Here is a 16,168-nt window from a genome sequence, read left to right as displayed (position 1 = left end):
TGATTCCAAGGTTTGTCTCCATAACTATAACTTCCTATTTACCCCATCCGACTATTGTCAACTAGCACCACATCATCCGCAAAGAGCATACACCATGGGATATCTCCTTGTATATCCCTTGTGACGTCATCCATCACCAATGCAAAAAGATAAGGGCTCAAAGCTGACCACTGATGTAGTCCTATCTTAATTGGGAAGTCATCAATGTCGACATCACTTGTTCGAACACTTGTCACAACATTATCGTACATGTCCTTTATGAGGGTAATGTACTTTACTGGGACTTTGTGTTTCTCCAAGGCCCACCACATGACATTCCGCGGTATCTTAACATAGGCCTTCTCCAAGTCAATGAACACCATATGAAAGTCCTTCTTTTGCTCCCTATATCTCTCCATAAGTTGTCGTACTAAGAAAATGGCTTCCATGGTCGACCTCCTAGGCATGAAACCAAACTGATTTTTGGTCACGCTTGTCATTCTTCTTAAGCGGTGCTCAATGACTCTCTCCCATAGCTTCTTTGCATGACTCATCAGCTTAATTCCACGGTAATTGGTACAACTTTGGACATCCCCCTTGTTCTTAAAGATTGGTACTAATATACTCCGTCTCCATTTTTTTGGCATCTTATTTGCCCGAAAAATGAGGTTGAAAAGTTTGGTTAGCCATACTATCGCTATGTCCCTGAGACCTTTCCAAACCTCAATGGGGATACAATCAGGGGCCATCGCCTTGCCTCCTTTCATCCTTTTTAAAGCATCCTTGACCCCTGGATTCACCGCACAAAACGCATGTTGGTCTCATCAAAGGAGTCGTCCAGCTCAATGGTAGAACTCTCATTCTCCCCATTGAACAGCTTGTCGAAGTACTCCCGTCATCTATGCTTAATCTCATCGTCCTTCACCAAGAGTTGGCCTGCTCCGTCCTTGATGCATTTGACTTGACCAATATCCCTCGTCTTCCTCTCTCGGATCTTGGCCATCTTATAGATGTCCCTTTTGCCTTCCTTCATGCCTAACCGTTGGTAGAGATCCTCATATGCCCGACCCCTTGCTTCACCAACAGCTCGCTTTGCGGCCTTCTTCGACATCTTGTACTTCTCTATGTTGCCTGCACTCCTATCCAGGTATAGGCGTCTGAAGCAATCTTTTTTCTCTTTAATCACCTTCTGGACATCATCATTCCACCACCAGGTATCCTTATTTCCGCTTCTCCTTCCCTTGGACACTCCAAACTCTTCCGAGGCCACCTTACGAATGCAAGTCGCCATCTTCATCCACACATTGTCCGCATCCCCTCCTTCCTCCCAAGGGCCCTCCTTAATGACCCTCTTCTTGAACGCCTGAGCTACCTCCCCCTTGAGCTTCCATCACTTTGTTCTAGCGACTTTGGCACGCTTATCCCGCTGGTCACGAATCCGAAAGCGGAAGTCAACAACCACCAGCTTATGTTGGGGTACAACACTCTCTCTAGGTATCACCTTACAGTCTAGCACGCACGCCTATCTTCTCTTCTCAAGAGGATGAAATCAATCTGGCTAGAGTGTTGGCCACTACTAAAAGTCACCATATGTGATTCTCTTTCTAAAGAGGGTGTTAGCTACAATCATGTCGTAGGCTAGAGCAAAGCTTAAGACATCTTCTCCTTAAGCTTTACACTTATATTTTAGTTGGATGTTATGAAGTTCAGCAATTAGGATTTGCAATAGGCATACCAACTTGTATTTAGAACAAAGCATATATGATATGTCAGCAGCCAAGATCGGCTCACCTATAAAATACCAATAAAATGAAAAGATGAAACCTAAGATGCGTAAATTTCTCATTTTTTTTCGATAGTACATCACATGATACATACTCCCGCCAACTAAGACAAGGCCAAGCGCCAGGTTTACATGTAACCAAAAAGAATGGAAACCCACAAAAATTATATCAAAACTATGCAACACAACAATACAGGTTTTTCGACGAGCCTGCCAAATCGCTCAGCACTCCGCATATAAATGCATATATGCAAACCCGGATAACACAAAGCGTTGGTCCCAGTTTATCCACTTTGATGCGGAGACCACCGCCTTCGGCAGAAACAGCAGTATCTGGCTGCTTCAGCTCCTGGATCCTGCCGTATGAGCTGCCATGTCCAACATCCAATTCAAATGAGCAGCTGCACACTTGGACTCAGCACTCCATGCAGAGGTTCAACCACAGAAGACATAGAGTAATTAATACTCTGCTAATTCCTACTATGACCTTCCAGCTGAGATGGCAGACGATGCGTGTATCTCCAAGGAGTGCTCCGGTATGTACGTAAGACCTGTGGTGCAAAGATGCATGGCGTGAATCAGCAGCCAAGACAGAGCATACTTGAGGTTTGGTCGCACCATAGAAACACTATCTTAAAATTTATTCTGCAAATGCAAGATTTTAATCTGATGAATCTGGCGGATTCAGACTATGACAGGTATTACCTCCATCCCAAATTACTTGTCTTAGATTTGTCTAGATACAGATGTATCTAACAGTAGAACGTGTCTAGATACATCCATATCTAGACAAATCTAAGACAAGTAGTAATTCGGAATGGAGGGAGTAGTAAACAGTAGCAATAACAAGTTCTGCTCCCTGGGTAGGCACTATATCTAACTGGTAAGCTAATGATCTCTACTTCGCTTTTTTCATGAAATTTTACCTTTCTCCTTTATGGTTATTTGCAATGTATCTAGTGTAATGATCCCATCTGTTAACGGGAGTAGCTCGAGCTTGACAGTGGTGCTTGACCGTGCAGGAACACACCTGTTAACAACAACAAATGCAATTCTTCAGCATACCGACATGCCGTGCTGTAACTCTCAACATATGGAAAAAGGCAAGAATGGATAGCCATACCCTAGGGGAACTGCACTCTGCAACCACAAATGAGTACAGCCTGCTGAAGTGCTCATTCTATTTCCTCCATTGTCACTTTCTTTTGGAGATCCGACAACAACAGAATTCAGTCTCCGAAAACCAGTTCCATGTTTTCCCAAGCCAGACCTTCTCATAGGCTCATTAAGATTATCATAAGAACCATCAGGTGTGGTTGGAGCTGAGTTCAATGATACAACTGAAGAAGAACCAGATGCTTCTGGAGCAAGAACAGTTAATGTGAGGTTTTCTGAAGTCATATTAGTAGCTTCAAGGGTTAAGACCTGAAAACCAACAATTAACACTATCAGTGCGAGGCATGGAAAATGCAACAAGACCTAAAGAAGCACCGAAATAACCTGCACGGGGAGTTGAGGAACTCGAGCACTCGGGCTAGGATTTCGTAATGACAGTTCAGAAGACACAGAGATCATAAGATCACTAGCTGCACAGGGTTGCCAGCTTGTGGCTTGCTTGAAGAAAAGTTTTGATTCTACAGAGGATAAAAAGGGTGAAAGTCAGAATTATCAACCTACACTTGTTCTCAAGCACGTGTTCTATGTTTCCAACAGTTCACCTGTATAATTGCAGCGATATGATATAAGTACAGCATACTGATCAGTAAGACCAGCGCTGGGCTCGCTAACCCTAGGCGTGGAAGTATTTGTGCCAGCTCCACTCAACTTTGGGAGTGACAAAGTCAGAGGTACATCGCTGTTGATCCTCCGATCCCTGGAGGACATAATTGCTGGCTTCAAAATAAACGAGTGCTCTTCACCCCGCCTGGAAGGAAACAAGTATACTTAAGATATATGGAAACCGTTGGTCTTTGGCAGAGACTTCAAACCAAGATAGTGTATGTAATGCGATACATCTTCCCGTGTTTATTGCTTGCATAAATAACTAAAAAGAACCATGTGAAAGTAAGGTTTGGCCCAATCCAGCATTAAGGAGACCAGACGGTACTGCATGTTATAAAAAACCAACTTGTTCAAACAAAAACTGAAAACTAAGAGAAAGATGAATAACAGCGATAACAATGCAACACGTTGCAAGAATTTCTTTGCTAAGAAAAAGGCAAGGTCAAAGTACTGCAGTCTGCAAATCCAAAGGGGAATCAATTTATGGCAGAAACCACGTCATACTTAAACTTTAAGCTGCAATTGTGGGTCTTTGGAAGCATCCATGAGAAACTTTGCATGTACCTGAGTGACAGATTTGGTAAACTGTGACCATGTCCGACCTCAATACTGGCAATTGGTAGAGATAAAGGAGAGCCTCCTCTGGATGCCTCCTCAAAGACAACAGTAATTGCATCTATGAATACAACTATGTCTTGCACATGCCGTGGAGCAATGTTCTGAGAATTGAAGATATAAGCATTAGTTTTGAAAGTTCTTCAGAAACTATGAGAAAAATGAAGGATTTGGATGTCCATAGTAACCTTTATTAAGACACAAAGAAGATTTTCTGCAGTACATTTGGCAGAAAAAGAATGAACTTCGATTGGTTGAATTATTTCAACTTTTCTTGACCATCTTTTCCCTGGTAGATATACACCTTCTAGACCACAGCGTACAGAATACCGTTCAGGCTCCAAAGGAACTCCTCTAAAGGAAAGCTGCCCATCATTTATAACATCAGGTGTTTTTGCAGGCTTTTCAGGCACAAATTCTTGATTTTCAGATATTGGGGGTGATCTTAAGTTGGGAAGCTGGGCAAGGGCAAAGGAGGATGAAGGCATTGAATAGCTTCGGAAATGACTTAACGAAAATATTTGAGACCCAGGAGCAGAAAAAGATTGCTTGTGTGATATACTGGGATTGAGAGTAGGAGGTGATAAAGAACGAGGAGGAGGTAGTGTGCGATCTAAAGGGAGCAACCAACTAAGCAGCTCCTGACAAGGATCCTCATAACCATTAGGAAGCCCGTTTACAAGATTCTCACGCATATAATTGCTCGATGTACACTTCTCAAATTGAAGAACTTCAAGCACTGGATCTACCATATTGCTAACACCAACATTCACTTGCAAAACAACCTGCATCCTTCCAACAGAGAATATGAGTGATTAATCAGCACAAACATAAGCAACCCAGAATCACACAAAAGTACATGAATGAAAGCTAACTGCATGGTAGCACCATCAACTTCTTTGTGAAGTTGCTTTCTTTAAAATAAAACAAAATAAACATGTGCGTCTAATAAACTAATAACAAACATGATTAGCATATAGACAACTGCAGTAGTTGTGCAAAGGATTTTTACATAAATTTGCTTAAAGCGTATTAGCTGATTTCACCAAAGATGGTGAGACATAACTCTGAACTTTGCAGGACCCTACTTACCACCATGACGGATATAAAGGTGCATTAGATGAAGAGAAGCAATGTATTCAAGGCAGTTGTCAATTTGCCAAAAGTGATGCAGTAAGGTAGTAGATTTCAGACCAGTCTCCAGGCATCAAGTAGATGGCTGTGGAACCAAAATTATAGTGCTCCCTCCATCTGGATATATAGGGTCTAATACGTATTTCGAGTTTTACATTGACTATCGATAAAATCAATAATATCTGCGAGAGACATGCTATAAAAATTATACCATTGGAAACCCCTTTCAAATATGAATTCAACGATATAATTTTTTAACATACACATCATATATGATTGGTCAACTATTTATGCATAGTCCATAAACTTCTCAAAGTTAATCATTGCAAAAAAGAATCTAGTGTATAATGTCACCCAGCAAGTAAACAGACGGATCGTTCGAAACATACCACGATGTCTCCATTCTGCAGAGCATAGCACCTTACAGTATCCCGAGCGACTCCTCCGGATGTGCTACCATCAAAAACTCCTTTATCAGAAATGGTATTGTAAGCAGTACTCCTTGAAACTGTGTTATTTCCCTGGCTATCCGAATATAATTGTTCATCTGCCGTCTTAGTTGCAGCTACTCTTTTCTTGGACCAGAGAGGTTCATCTGACTCCGCAATTCGAACAAAGAAGTTAGATCTTTTGAATTTTTGCAGCACGGTTTCTATTTGCTGTTTGCGATCTTCCATCCGAAGGAGGGATTCAGTCTCCAGAATATCTTGTTTTGAAGGGGAAGATGCTTTGTCGTTGAGTTCAACACTCTCCATGTTATCCTCAACACCGTGAGAACTATTTTCTCCGGCTGTTCCATTTGCATCCCCATTCTCACTGACAGAGCTAGATTTATTTGTGGGGTGCCGCGGCGAATTTCCGCTCTTAGACATCACGGCAGCAATTCTAAACGGAGATATGCAGGTCGTATCTTGCTGAGAGGCTGATAGGCACGCCAGTATATGAACCTGCTCGCCTGATATAACCAAACTAATTCAGATACCAAAACAAAAACAAAGAAACAGGCACAGGCAGCAAGATGCACTCCAGTAACTTCAGCAGGGGAAATGCATTTACCAGGAAAGAGGAAGGGGCGGTCCAACGGCCGCAGCTGCAGCATGTCCGAAACCTCACTCCAATCCCCAGGAAGCTCCTCTGCGGAGGTAAATTGTGAATCGGTAAGCTACCGGGCTGGCATTTCCAAGGAGAAATGTGGCAGTGGTGAATCTGCAATGCAACGAGGAGAAAGGCCAAGCAAGGGGAAAGGGGCACCAACTGTTGGGAATCGTGATCCACCCTTCGTCCTGGGAAACATCGCTGTGCTTCCCGGCCGGAGCTGTACTTTTCGAATCTGAAGAAGCGGAAGGAGAGGAAGCGGCGGTGTCGCCGCCGATCTCCCCGGCTCCGTTGCTGGCAGCTTCGTCGTCTTCCGCCGCGGCGGAGATGCGGAGCGGATCGTCGGCGATGAGGCCCTCCAGGGTCTTGAGGACCCCCTGCTGCTCGGGGATCCGCGGCAGCTCGGGCTGCGCGGCTCGGTAGAGGAAATTCATGGCCGCTCGCCGTCAGCCGCGCGAGCAAGGGGGGTCCGGAATGGCCCTGGCGGGCGTCCTGGGTCGACCTCGCGCGGCAGAGCGAGGGCAGCCGAGGGCGGTCCGAGCCCGCCGGGCCCCCGCGCGGCGGCGCGGGTCGGGGGACGGGGATCTCGGGGTGGGATCGCGGGGGGTGCTGGGAGGGGAGGAAGAGCTGCGTCCTGCTGGTGGAGTCGTGGGTGGTGGTGGTGGTGGTGGGTGGTCCCTCGGCGTCGAGCGGGGCAGGCAGATCTGACTGAGCCGGAGACGACGATGATCCATGGCTTAAACTAATCTTGCTCCCCCCTCGTTGCCAACTAGCACAGGGCCCAGCCCAACTCGCGGCCCAAACAGCTGGGCCCAGCCATTTCTGTTTGTTTCCTTCGTTCTTCTTGCGTACGGCGGATTCTTTTATGCTGGATCAAGAGAAAAAAATTGTTCATCCTCATCGCGGCACACTGCAGATGCAGCTCCTCTCATTTCAGATTTTACCACACTTGCATCGACATGGATTTTGGCAAAACCCGTAGGTGGCGCCCTTGGCCTTGCCGTTGTTCTTCTACTCTCAGCTGACTCCCTTGCCTCCTTTTGCATTGACATCTTAGTTCAACAATAAATCTTTCGACGAACTCATATGTAGTTGAGGGACTTTGATAAAAAAAATCGTGTATAATTTTTCTTCGTACCCATCATATTGTCCACAAGGTGACTGATAACTTGATAAAAGCCTCATGTGATAATGTATCAATCATCGCAAACAACCACTGCTTGGCACTCGGTTCAGTAGTCTCGCATAAGTGCTGAGCCAACTCACCATCGACAAGCGCCCAGACACACCTTGACATGGTGCACTCGAGCAACGAGTGTCTCCAAGAGTTCGCCGCACCACACAGAGCGCAAGTGCTGGTAGTGAACATTTTTCTATGAGCCCGTACATCCTCTCTAGTAACGAGTGTTTTGCTACTCTCCATAAGAACATACGTATTTTCCCTGGGATGGGTGTCTTCCACAATATTTTCCACGACATCACATCCCTGTCAGTACTGGAGGAACTGGCAGATCCATCAATCCATGCTTCCCGCCTATACTTTATAGCAATCATCATTTTGGAAGCTGATCTCACGGTGTAGCAGGCACTCTTCTCAAAATACCACGCCCAGCTATCTTCTACCTCATTTGTACAGATCGGGATATTGAGAATAGATGGAATGTCAATTGGTAAGCACACCTCCTCTAGTCGTTCCATGTCTCATCTTGCAGATGTATGGTCAATAAGTTCTGTTACAAGCAAAGGAGGGTTGGCCACAGATACGTCTCCAACGTATCTATAATTTATGAAGTATTCGTGTTGTTATTTTATCATTCTTGGATGTTTTACAATTATTTTATAGCAACATTATATCATTTTTCGGACTAACCTATTGACCCAGTGCCGAGTGCCAGTTGCTATTTTTGCTTGTTTTTTACAACGCAGGAAATCAATATCAAACGCAGTCCAAACACCGCGTAACTTTTTGAAGATTTTTTCTGGACCAGAAGGAATCCAATGGGCCTGAGCTGCACCTAGGGGTGACTCGAGGGGGGCACAACCCACCAGGGCGCGCCAGGGCCCCCTGGCGCGCCCAGGTGGGTTGTGCCCACCTCGGTGGCCTCCCGCACCCCCTCTTTGCACTATAAATTCCCAAATATTCCGAAATCCTTCGGGGTAGCCCTAGATCAGAAGTTCCGCCGCTGCAAGACCTCTGCATCCATGAGATCCAATCTAGACCCCGTTTCGGCACCCTGTCGGAGGGGAGAATCATCACCTGTGGCCATCTTCATCATCCCGGCGGCCACCACGATGAGGAGGGAGTAGTCCACCCTCAGGCCTGAAAGTTTGTACCAGTAGCTATGTGTTTAATCTCTCTCTCTCTCTCTCTCTCTCTCTCTCTCTCTCTCGTGTTCTTGATGGCGCGATCTTGATGTATCGGGAGCTTTGTTAATATAGTCGGATCATATGGTATGTTCCCCTCTCTATCTTGTTGTGACGAATTGAGTTTTTCCCTTTGAGATTTCGTTGTTATCGGATTGAATAATTTTATGGATTTGAGAACACTTGATATATTTCTTGCAATTGAATACTCGTGGTGACAATGTTTTGGCACTCAACTGGCGGGTTCCCAAGGTGACATTGGGGTAATCTATGCATAGAGGTTGATGCACGTTCTTGTCTTTGTTTCTCCAGTAGAAATCTTGGGGAACTCTTTGAAGTTCTTTGTGTTGGATTGAGTATTATGAATATGAATTTGCTTTGGTGTTATTTTAGTACGAACTCTAGAATAGATCGAACGGAAAGAATAGCTTTGTGTTATTTTAGTACGAACACTTGAATAGATCGAATGGAAAAAATAGCTTTGAGGTGGTTTCGTACCCTACAAACAATTTATTTTTATGTTCTCCGTTAGATAGGAACTTTGGAGTGATTCTTTATCGCACATTGAGGGATGGTTATATGATCCAATTATGTTAGCATTGTTGAGAGATTGCACTAGTAAAAGTATACACCCTAGGCCTCATTTTCCATCATTGTAATACCGTTTTTGTGCCTGTTTACTATTTGTTACCTTGTTGTTTTTGTTTATTCAGATTATAAATATATATTTCTACCATTCATATTACACTTTTATCACCATCTCTTCACCGAACTAGTGCCCCTATACAATTTGTGGTTGTATTGGGTGTGTTGGGGACACAAGAGATTTCTTGTATTTGGTTGCAGGCTCGTTTGAGAGAGACCATCTTCATCCTACACCTCTCACGGATTGATAAATCTTAGGTCATCCACTTGAGGGAAAATTGCTACTGTCCTACAAAACTAAGCGCTTGGAGGCCTAACACGTGTCTACAAGAATAAAGTTGCGTAGTAGACATCAAGCTCTTTTCTGGCGCCGTTGTCGGGGAGGTGAATGCATGAAGGTATATCTTTAGATCTTGCAATCGAATCTTTTAGTTTCTTGTTGTATCACTAGTTTGGTTTATAAAAAGAAAACTACAAAAAATGGAATTGATGTTGCATCATATTGTTCGTCTTTATAATATCTTTCTTGAAAATGATGGAAAGAAAAATTGTGCTCAATTATTAGAAGAAGAAGTCAATAAAATGTTTGTCACAAAATATTTGAATGAGCATGATTGCAATATTGTTGGTATCAACTCTTTGAATATCCATGATGCTAACGATATGCAAAGCCATAAGCTTGGGGATGCTATGTTTGATGAAGATGATATTTTTAGTCCCTCAAGTTTTGATGTGCAAATTTGTTATAATGGTAGCACGCCTCCTAGTTATGATGATTATAATGATGAAAGTGGATTCAAAGAGGTCATGCCTTTATTTAATGATGAATACACCATTTTGGATGAGGCTTCAATAGACTATGCGAACAAGGTCGCTACCTATGATGATTATGGTGATGACATGTATGCTATATTGAATAATTATACCCATGAAACTTGTCATCATGATTTTAATTTTCAATCTCATGATAGTTATTTTGTTGAGTTTGCTCCCACCACTATTCATGAGAATAAATTTGCTTATGTGGAGAGTAACAAAATTGCTATGCTTATGTGTCATGAAAATAATAATTTATGTGATGGTTATATTGTTGAATTTCTTCATGATGCTACTGAAAATTATTATGAGAGAGGAACATATGCTTTTACATATCTCAATAATATCAAATTTCTTCTCTATGTGTTGATTGTTTTAAAGTTGCACTTGTTTTGCCTTCCTATGCTAGTTGATTCTTGCTCCCATAAATTATTTGCTCACAAAATCCCTATGCATAGGAAGTGGGTTAGGATTAAATGTGCTTGCCATGTGTTTCATGATGCTCTTATTATGTTTCAGTTTTTATCTTTTATGCGAGCATCATTGAAATCATCATGCCTAGCTAAAAAGGCATTAAATAAAAGCGCTTGTTGGGAGGCAACCCAACACTTACCCCTACTGTTTTTGTATGTTCACATGATTAGGCTATTGTAGTAATCATGTTTTATTGTCTTTGTTTCAATAAAGTGCCAAGTACATCCTTTGGGATCATGTTGGGTGATAGTTGATTTGATCTTGTTCAAAAACAGAAACTCTTGCGCTCACGAAAATAGCTCTAATTTTTAACAAAAGAGCGCTTTTGAGTTGATTCTTTCTGCATAAAATTAATATACAAATTTCGCACGTGGTCCAATGTTTTTCATAATTTTTGGAGTAGCAGAAGTATGGTTTGAGTACAGATTACTACAGACTGTTCTGTTTTTGACAGATTCTGTTTTCAATGCATAGTTTGCTTGTTTCCTTGTTTCTATGGCTTATATTGCTCAATATAAATTGTGAAAATGATATACTACAATAGGTATTGTGTGGAAACAATTATGAATCTCTTCTTTGACAGTGCCAAAGTGGAATGGTCTGCTCTTTATCATACTGACCTATCTCACAAAGTTCCGTTAAGTTTTGTGTGATTGAAGTTTTCAAGTTTTGGGTGAGATGTCGATATGTGGAGAATAAGGAGTGACAAGACCCTAAGATTGGGGATTCCCAAGGCACCCCAAGGTAATATTAAATGAAGATCCAAGCAACTAAGCTTGGGGATGCCCCGGAAGGCATCCCCTCTTTCATCCTCAACATTATCGGTATCCTCACTTGGAGCTATGTTTTCATTCGTCACATGATATGTGTTTTCCTTGGAGCATCCATTTATTTTGCTAGGATTTTCTTGCTGTTATTTAGAATAATGGTTTGCATCTTTTATTTCAATAAAAGTGGCAATGATAGCTTTTGCCATGCTTATTTTGCAAGGATACTTGTTGCTGTTTGAAAACAGGAAGTTTATCGATGTTGCAAAATTCCCTAGAAAAGTCAGAATATGATAAATTGTTGAAACTTTTTGAAAATAAGCTCTGATAAATTTTCTACAGTGTAGTATTTTTCTCATAATTTTTGGAGTTAGGGAAGTATGATGAATCTTGCATTCCTTACAGACTGTACTGTTTTGGCAGATTGTTGTTATGTTTGCATATGTTTGCATGTTTAATGATTCTATTTGAGGATAGGAGTATTAAATATGCAAAGGCATTTAGTGTGCAATGTTGAATAATAATTTTAGTGATTTGCTACAGTAGTGAATGATAAGGTTTTGCACTGATTTATACTAACTTATCTCACGAGTTCTTGTTGAGTTTTGTGTGGAGGAGTTTTTGAGATTTAGGGAAACCGTGATATAAGAGGAATTAAGGAGACACAAAAGCTCAAGCTTGTGGATGATCAAGGCATCCCAAGCTAATATTTCAATCAGCCTTAAGCATCTAAGCTTGGGGATGCCCCGGTAGGCATCCCACCTTTCTTCTTCAACAATTATCGGTTAGTATCGGTTGAGCCTAAGCTTTTGCTTCATCACATGAGTTGTGCTATTCTTATAATGTCATTTTATTTTCATTTTGCTTGATGTTTTAATAAAATACTTAGACCTGAAAGTTTTTAAATAAAATAGAGTCCTCAAATAGGAGGCTAGGTAAGCGGCATTCACATCCCATCAACGAAGCTCTTTTCTTTGGAATTGCTCTAGTGCTTCCCTTATATCTTTTTGAGCATGGTGTGCTTTAGTATTTTTGAAGAAATTATCTCTTGCTTCACTTAAATTAATTTGAGAGAAATAAATATTATGCTCATGATCTTCACTTGTATCTTTTTAGAGTAGCTTGTCATTTACTCTTGTGCTTCACTTATATCCTATGAGTAAATTGTTGAATAAATTGAATGTCATGAAGTTGAAATCATATCATGCCTAGTGGTAGCCTCACATTGGGTTTAGAAAGTGAAATCTTTTGAGGCCTGACAATCACAATATTGGTTGATACGTCTCCAATGTATCTATAATTTTTGATTGTTCCATGCTATTATATTACCCGTTTTGGATGTTTATGGGCTTTATTTTACACATTTATATCATTTTTGGGACTAACCTACTAACGGGAGGCCCAACCCGTATTGCTGCTTTTTTTTGCCTATTTCAGTATTTCGAAGAAAAGGAATATCAAACGGAATCCAAATGGAATGAAACCTTCGGGAGCGTGATTTTTGGAACAAACGTGATCCAGAGGACTTGGAGTGCAAGCCAAGAAGCAGCCGAGGCGCCCCCCTGTCTCGTGGGCCCCTCGGGCGGCCACCGACATACTTCTTCCTCCTATATATACCCACGTACCCCGAAAACATCCAGGGAGCCAACGAAAAACAATTTCCACCACCGTAACCTTTTGTACCCGCGAGATCCCATCTTGGAGCCTTCGCCGGCGCTCCGACGGAGGGGGAATCGACCACGGAGGGCTTCTACATCAACACCATAGCCCCTCCGATGAGTTGTGAGTAGTTTACCACAGACCTTCGGGTCCATAATTATTAGCTAGATGGCTTCTTCTCTCTTTTTGGATCTCAATACCATGTTCTCCCCCTCTCTTGTGGAGATCTATTTGATGTAACTCTTTTTGCGGTGTGTTTGTCGAGATCCGATGAATTGTGGGTTTATGATCAAGTTTTATCTATGAGAAATATTTGAATCTCCTCTGAATTCCTTTATGTATGATTGAGTTATCTTTGCAAGTCTCTTTGAATTATCTGTTTGGTTTGGCCTACTAGATTGATCTTTCTTGCAATGGGAGAAGTGCTTAGCTTTGGGTTCAATCTTGCGGTGTCCTTACCCAGTGACAATAGGGTTTGCAAGGCACGTATTGTATTGTTGCCATCGAGGATAAAAAAGATGGGGTTTATATCATATTGCATGAGTTTATCCCTCTACATCATGTCATATTTCTTAATGTGTTACTCTGTTCTTATGAACTTAATACTCTAGATGCATGCTGGATAGCGGTCAATGTGTGGAGTAATAGTAGTAGATGCAGGCAGGAGTCGGTCTACTTGTCACGGACGTGATGCCTATATACATGATCATGCCTAGATAATCTCATAATTATTCGCTTTTCTATCAATTGCTCGACAGTAATTTGTTCACCCACCGTAATACTTATGCTATCTTGAGAGAAGCCACTAGTGAAACCTATGGACCCCGGGTCTATCTTTTATCATATAAGCTTTCAATCTACTTTTATTTGCATCTTTACTTTTCCAATCTATATTATAAAATACCAAAAATATATTTATCTTATCATACTATCTCTATCAGATCTCACTTTCGCAAGTGGCCATGAAGGGATTGACAACCCCTTTATTGTGTTGGTTGCGAGTTCTTTGTTTGTTTGTGTAGGTGTGTCGGACTTTTGAGGAGCCTCTTACTGGATTGATACCTTGGTTCTCAAAAACTGAGGGAAATACTTACGCTACTATTGCTGCATCACCCTTTCCTCTTCAAGGAAAACCAACACAAGCTCAAGACGTAGCAAGAAGGATGAGCTTGCGTTGGTTTTCCTTGAAGAGGAAAGGGTGATGCAGCAATAGTAGCGTAAGTATTTCCCTCAGTTTTTGAGAACCAAGGTATCAATCCAGTAGGAGGCTCCTCAAAAGTCCCACGCACCTACACAAACAAACAAAGAACTCGCAACCAATGCAATAAAGGGGTTGCAAGAAGGATTTCTGGCGCCGTCGCTGGGGAGGTCTTCGCTCAAGTCAAGACATACCAAGTACCCATAACAAACTCATCTCCCTTGCATTTACATTATTTGCCATTTGCCTCTCGTTTTCCTCTCCCCCACTTCACCCTTGCCGTTTTATTTGCCCTCTCTTTCCCAATCTCCTCTCTCTTTTGCTTGCTCCCTTCTTCTCCTCTCTTTTTCACTTGCCTTTTTCTGTTTGCTTATGTGCTGGATTACTTGTTACCATGGCGCAAGATAATACCAAATTGTGTTATTTCTCCAATACCAACAATAATGATTTCCTTAGTACTCCGATTGCTCCTCTTAACAATGTTGAGTCTTGTGAAATCAATACTGCTTTGCTGAATCTTGTTATGAAAGATCAATTCGCCGGCCTTCCTAGTGAAGATGCCTCTGCCCATCTAAACAACTTTGTTGATTTGTGTGATATTCAAAAAAAGAAAGATACGGATAATGATATTGTTAAATTGAAGTTATTTCCGTTTTCACTTAGAGATCGTGCTAAAGTTTGGTTTTCGTCTTTGCCTAAGAATAGTATTGATTCTTGGAACAAGTGCAAAGATGTTTTTATCTCTAAATATTTTCCCCCCGCTAAGATTATCACTCTTAGGAACGATATTATGAATTTTAAACAACTTGATCATGAGCATGTTTCCCAATCTTGGGAAAGAATGAAATTGATGATTCGCAATTGCCCTACTCATGGTTTGAATTTATGGATGATCATACACAAAATTTATGTCGGATTAAACTTTGCTACTAGAAAACTTCTAGATTCGGCCGCGGGAGGCACATTTATGGAAATCACTTTAGGATATGCTACAAAACTTCTTGATAATATTATGGCTAATTATTCTCAATGGCACACCGAAAGATCTACTAGTAAAAAAGTGCATGCTATAGAAGAAATTAATGTTTTGAGTGGAAAGATGGATGAACTTATGAGATTGTTTGCTACAAAGAGTGCTCCTATTGATCCCAATGATATGCCTTTGTCTACTTTGATTGAGAATAATAATGAATCTATGGATGTGAATTTTGTTGGTAGGAATAGTTTTGGAAACAATGCTTATAGAGGAAACTTTAATCCTAGACCGTTCCCTAGTAATTCCTCTAATAATTATGGAAATTCCTACAATAATTCTTATGGTAATTTTAATAAGATGCCCTCTGATTTTGAGAATAGTGTGAAAGAATTTATGATCTCTCAAAAGAATTTTAATGCTTTGCTTGAAGAAAAATTGCTCAAAGTTGATGATTTGGCTAGGAACGTTGATAGACTTTCGCTTGATGTTGATTCTCTTAAACTTAGATCTACTTCCCCCAAGTATGATATCAATGAGTCTCTCAAAGCAATGAGAGTGTCCATTGACGAGTGCAAAGAAAGAACCGCTAGATTGCATGCTAAGAAAGATTGCTTTGTAAAAGCGTGTTCTTCTAGTTTCCATGAAAATAATGATGAAGATCTTAAAGTTATTGATGTGTCACCTATTAGATCTTAATTTTGCAATATGAATCTTAATAAGAATGGGACTGGAGATGAGTCAACTTTAGTTAGAAGGCGTCCCAATAATTCGGAGTTTTTAGATCTTGATGCTAAATTTGGTAAAAGTGGGATTGGAGAGGTCATGACTTTAAATAGCATTGAACCCACTATCTTGGATTTCAAGGAATTTTATTATGATAA

General features: G+C 41.3%; 1 protein-coding gene across 1 annotated transcript; it reads right to left on the bottom strand.

Moving 5' to 3' along the window:
• Nucleotides 1-1,789: 1,789 nt before the first annotated feature.
• Nucleotides 1,790-7,089, bottom strand: LOC123093179 (uncharacterized). The gene is made up of 10 exons (XM_044515088.1): nucleotides 6,549-7,089; nucleotides 6,350-6,427; nucleotides 5,683-6,248; nucleotides 4,348-4,944; nucleotides 4,109-4,263; nucleotides 3,481-3,686; nucleotides 3,263-3,396; nucleotides 2,886-3,187; nucleotides 2,689-2,792; nucleotides 1,790-2,313 (listed from the first exon to the last, which is right to left on the bottom strand). The coding sequence occupies exons 1-10, from the start codon at nucleotides 6,820-6,822 to the stop codon at nucleotides 2,243-2,245; spliced, it is 2,487 nt and encodes an 828-aa protein (XP_044371023.1). The 5' UTR covers nucleotides 6,823-7,089; the 3' UTR covers nucleotides 1,790-2,242.
• Nucleotides 7,090-16,168: the final 9,079 nt, after the last annotated feature.

The sequence above is a fragment of the Triticum aestivum genome, chromosome 4B (assembly GCF_018294505.1).
Source record: "Triticum aestivum cultivar Chinese Spring chromosome 4B, IWGSC CS RefSeq v2.1, whole genome shotgun sequence".
NCBI lineage: Eukaryota > Viridiplantae > Streptophyta > Magnoliopsida > Poales > Poaceae > Triticum > Triticum aestivum.
Note: the sequence above shows the minus strand (reverse complement) of the source record. Positions and strands in the feature narration are given on the sequence as shown.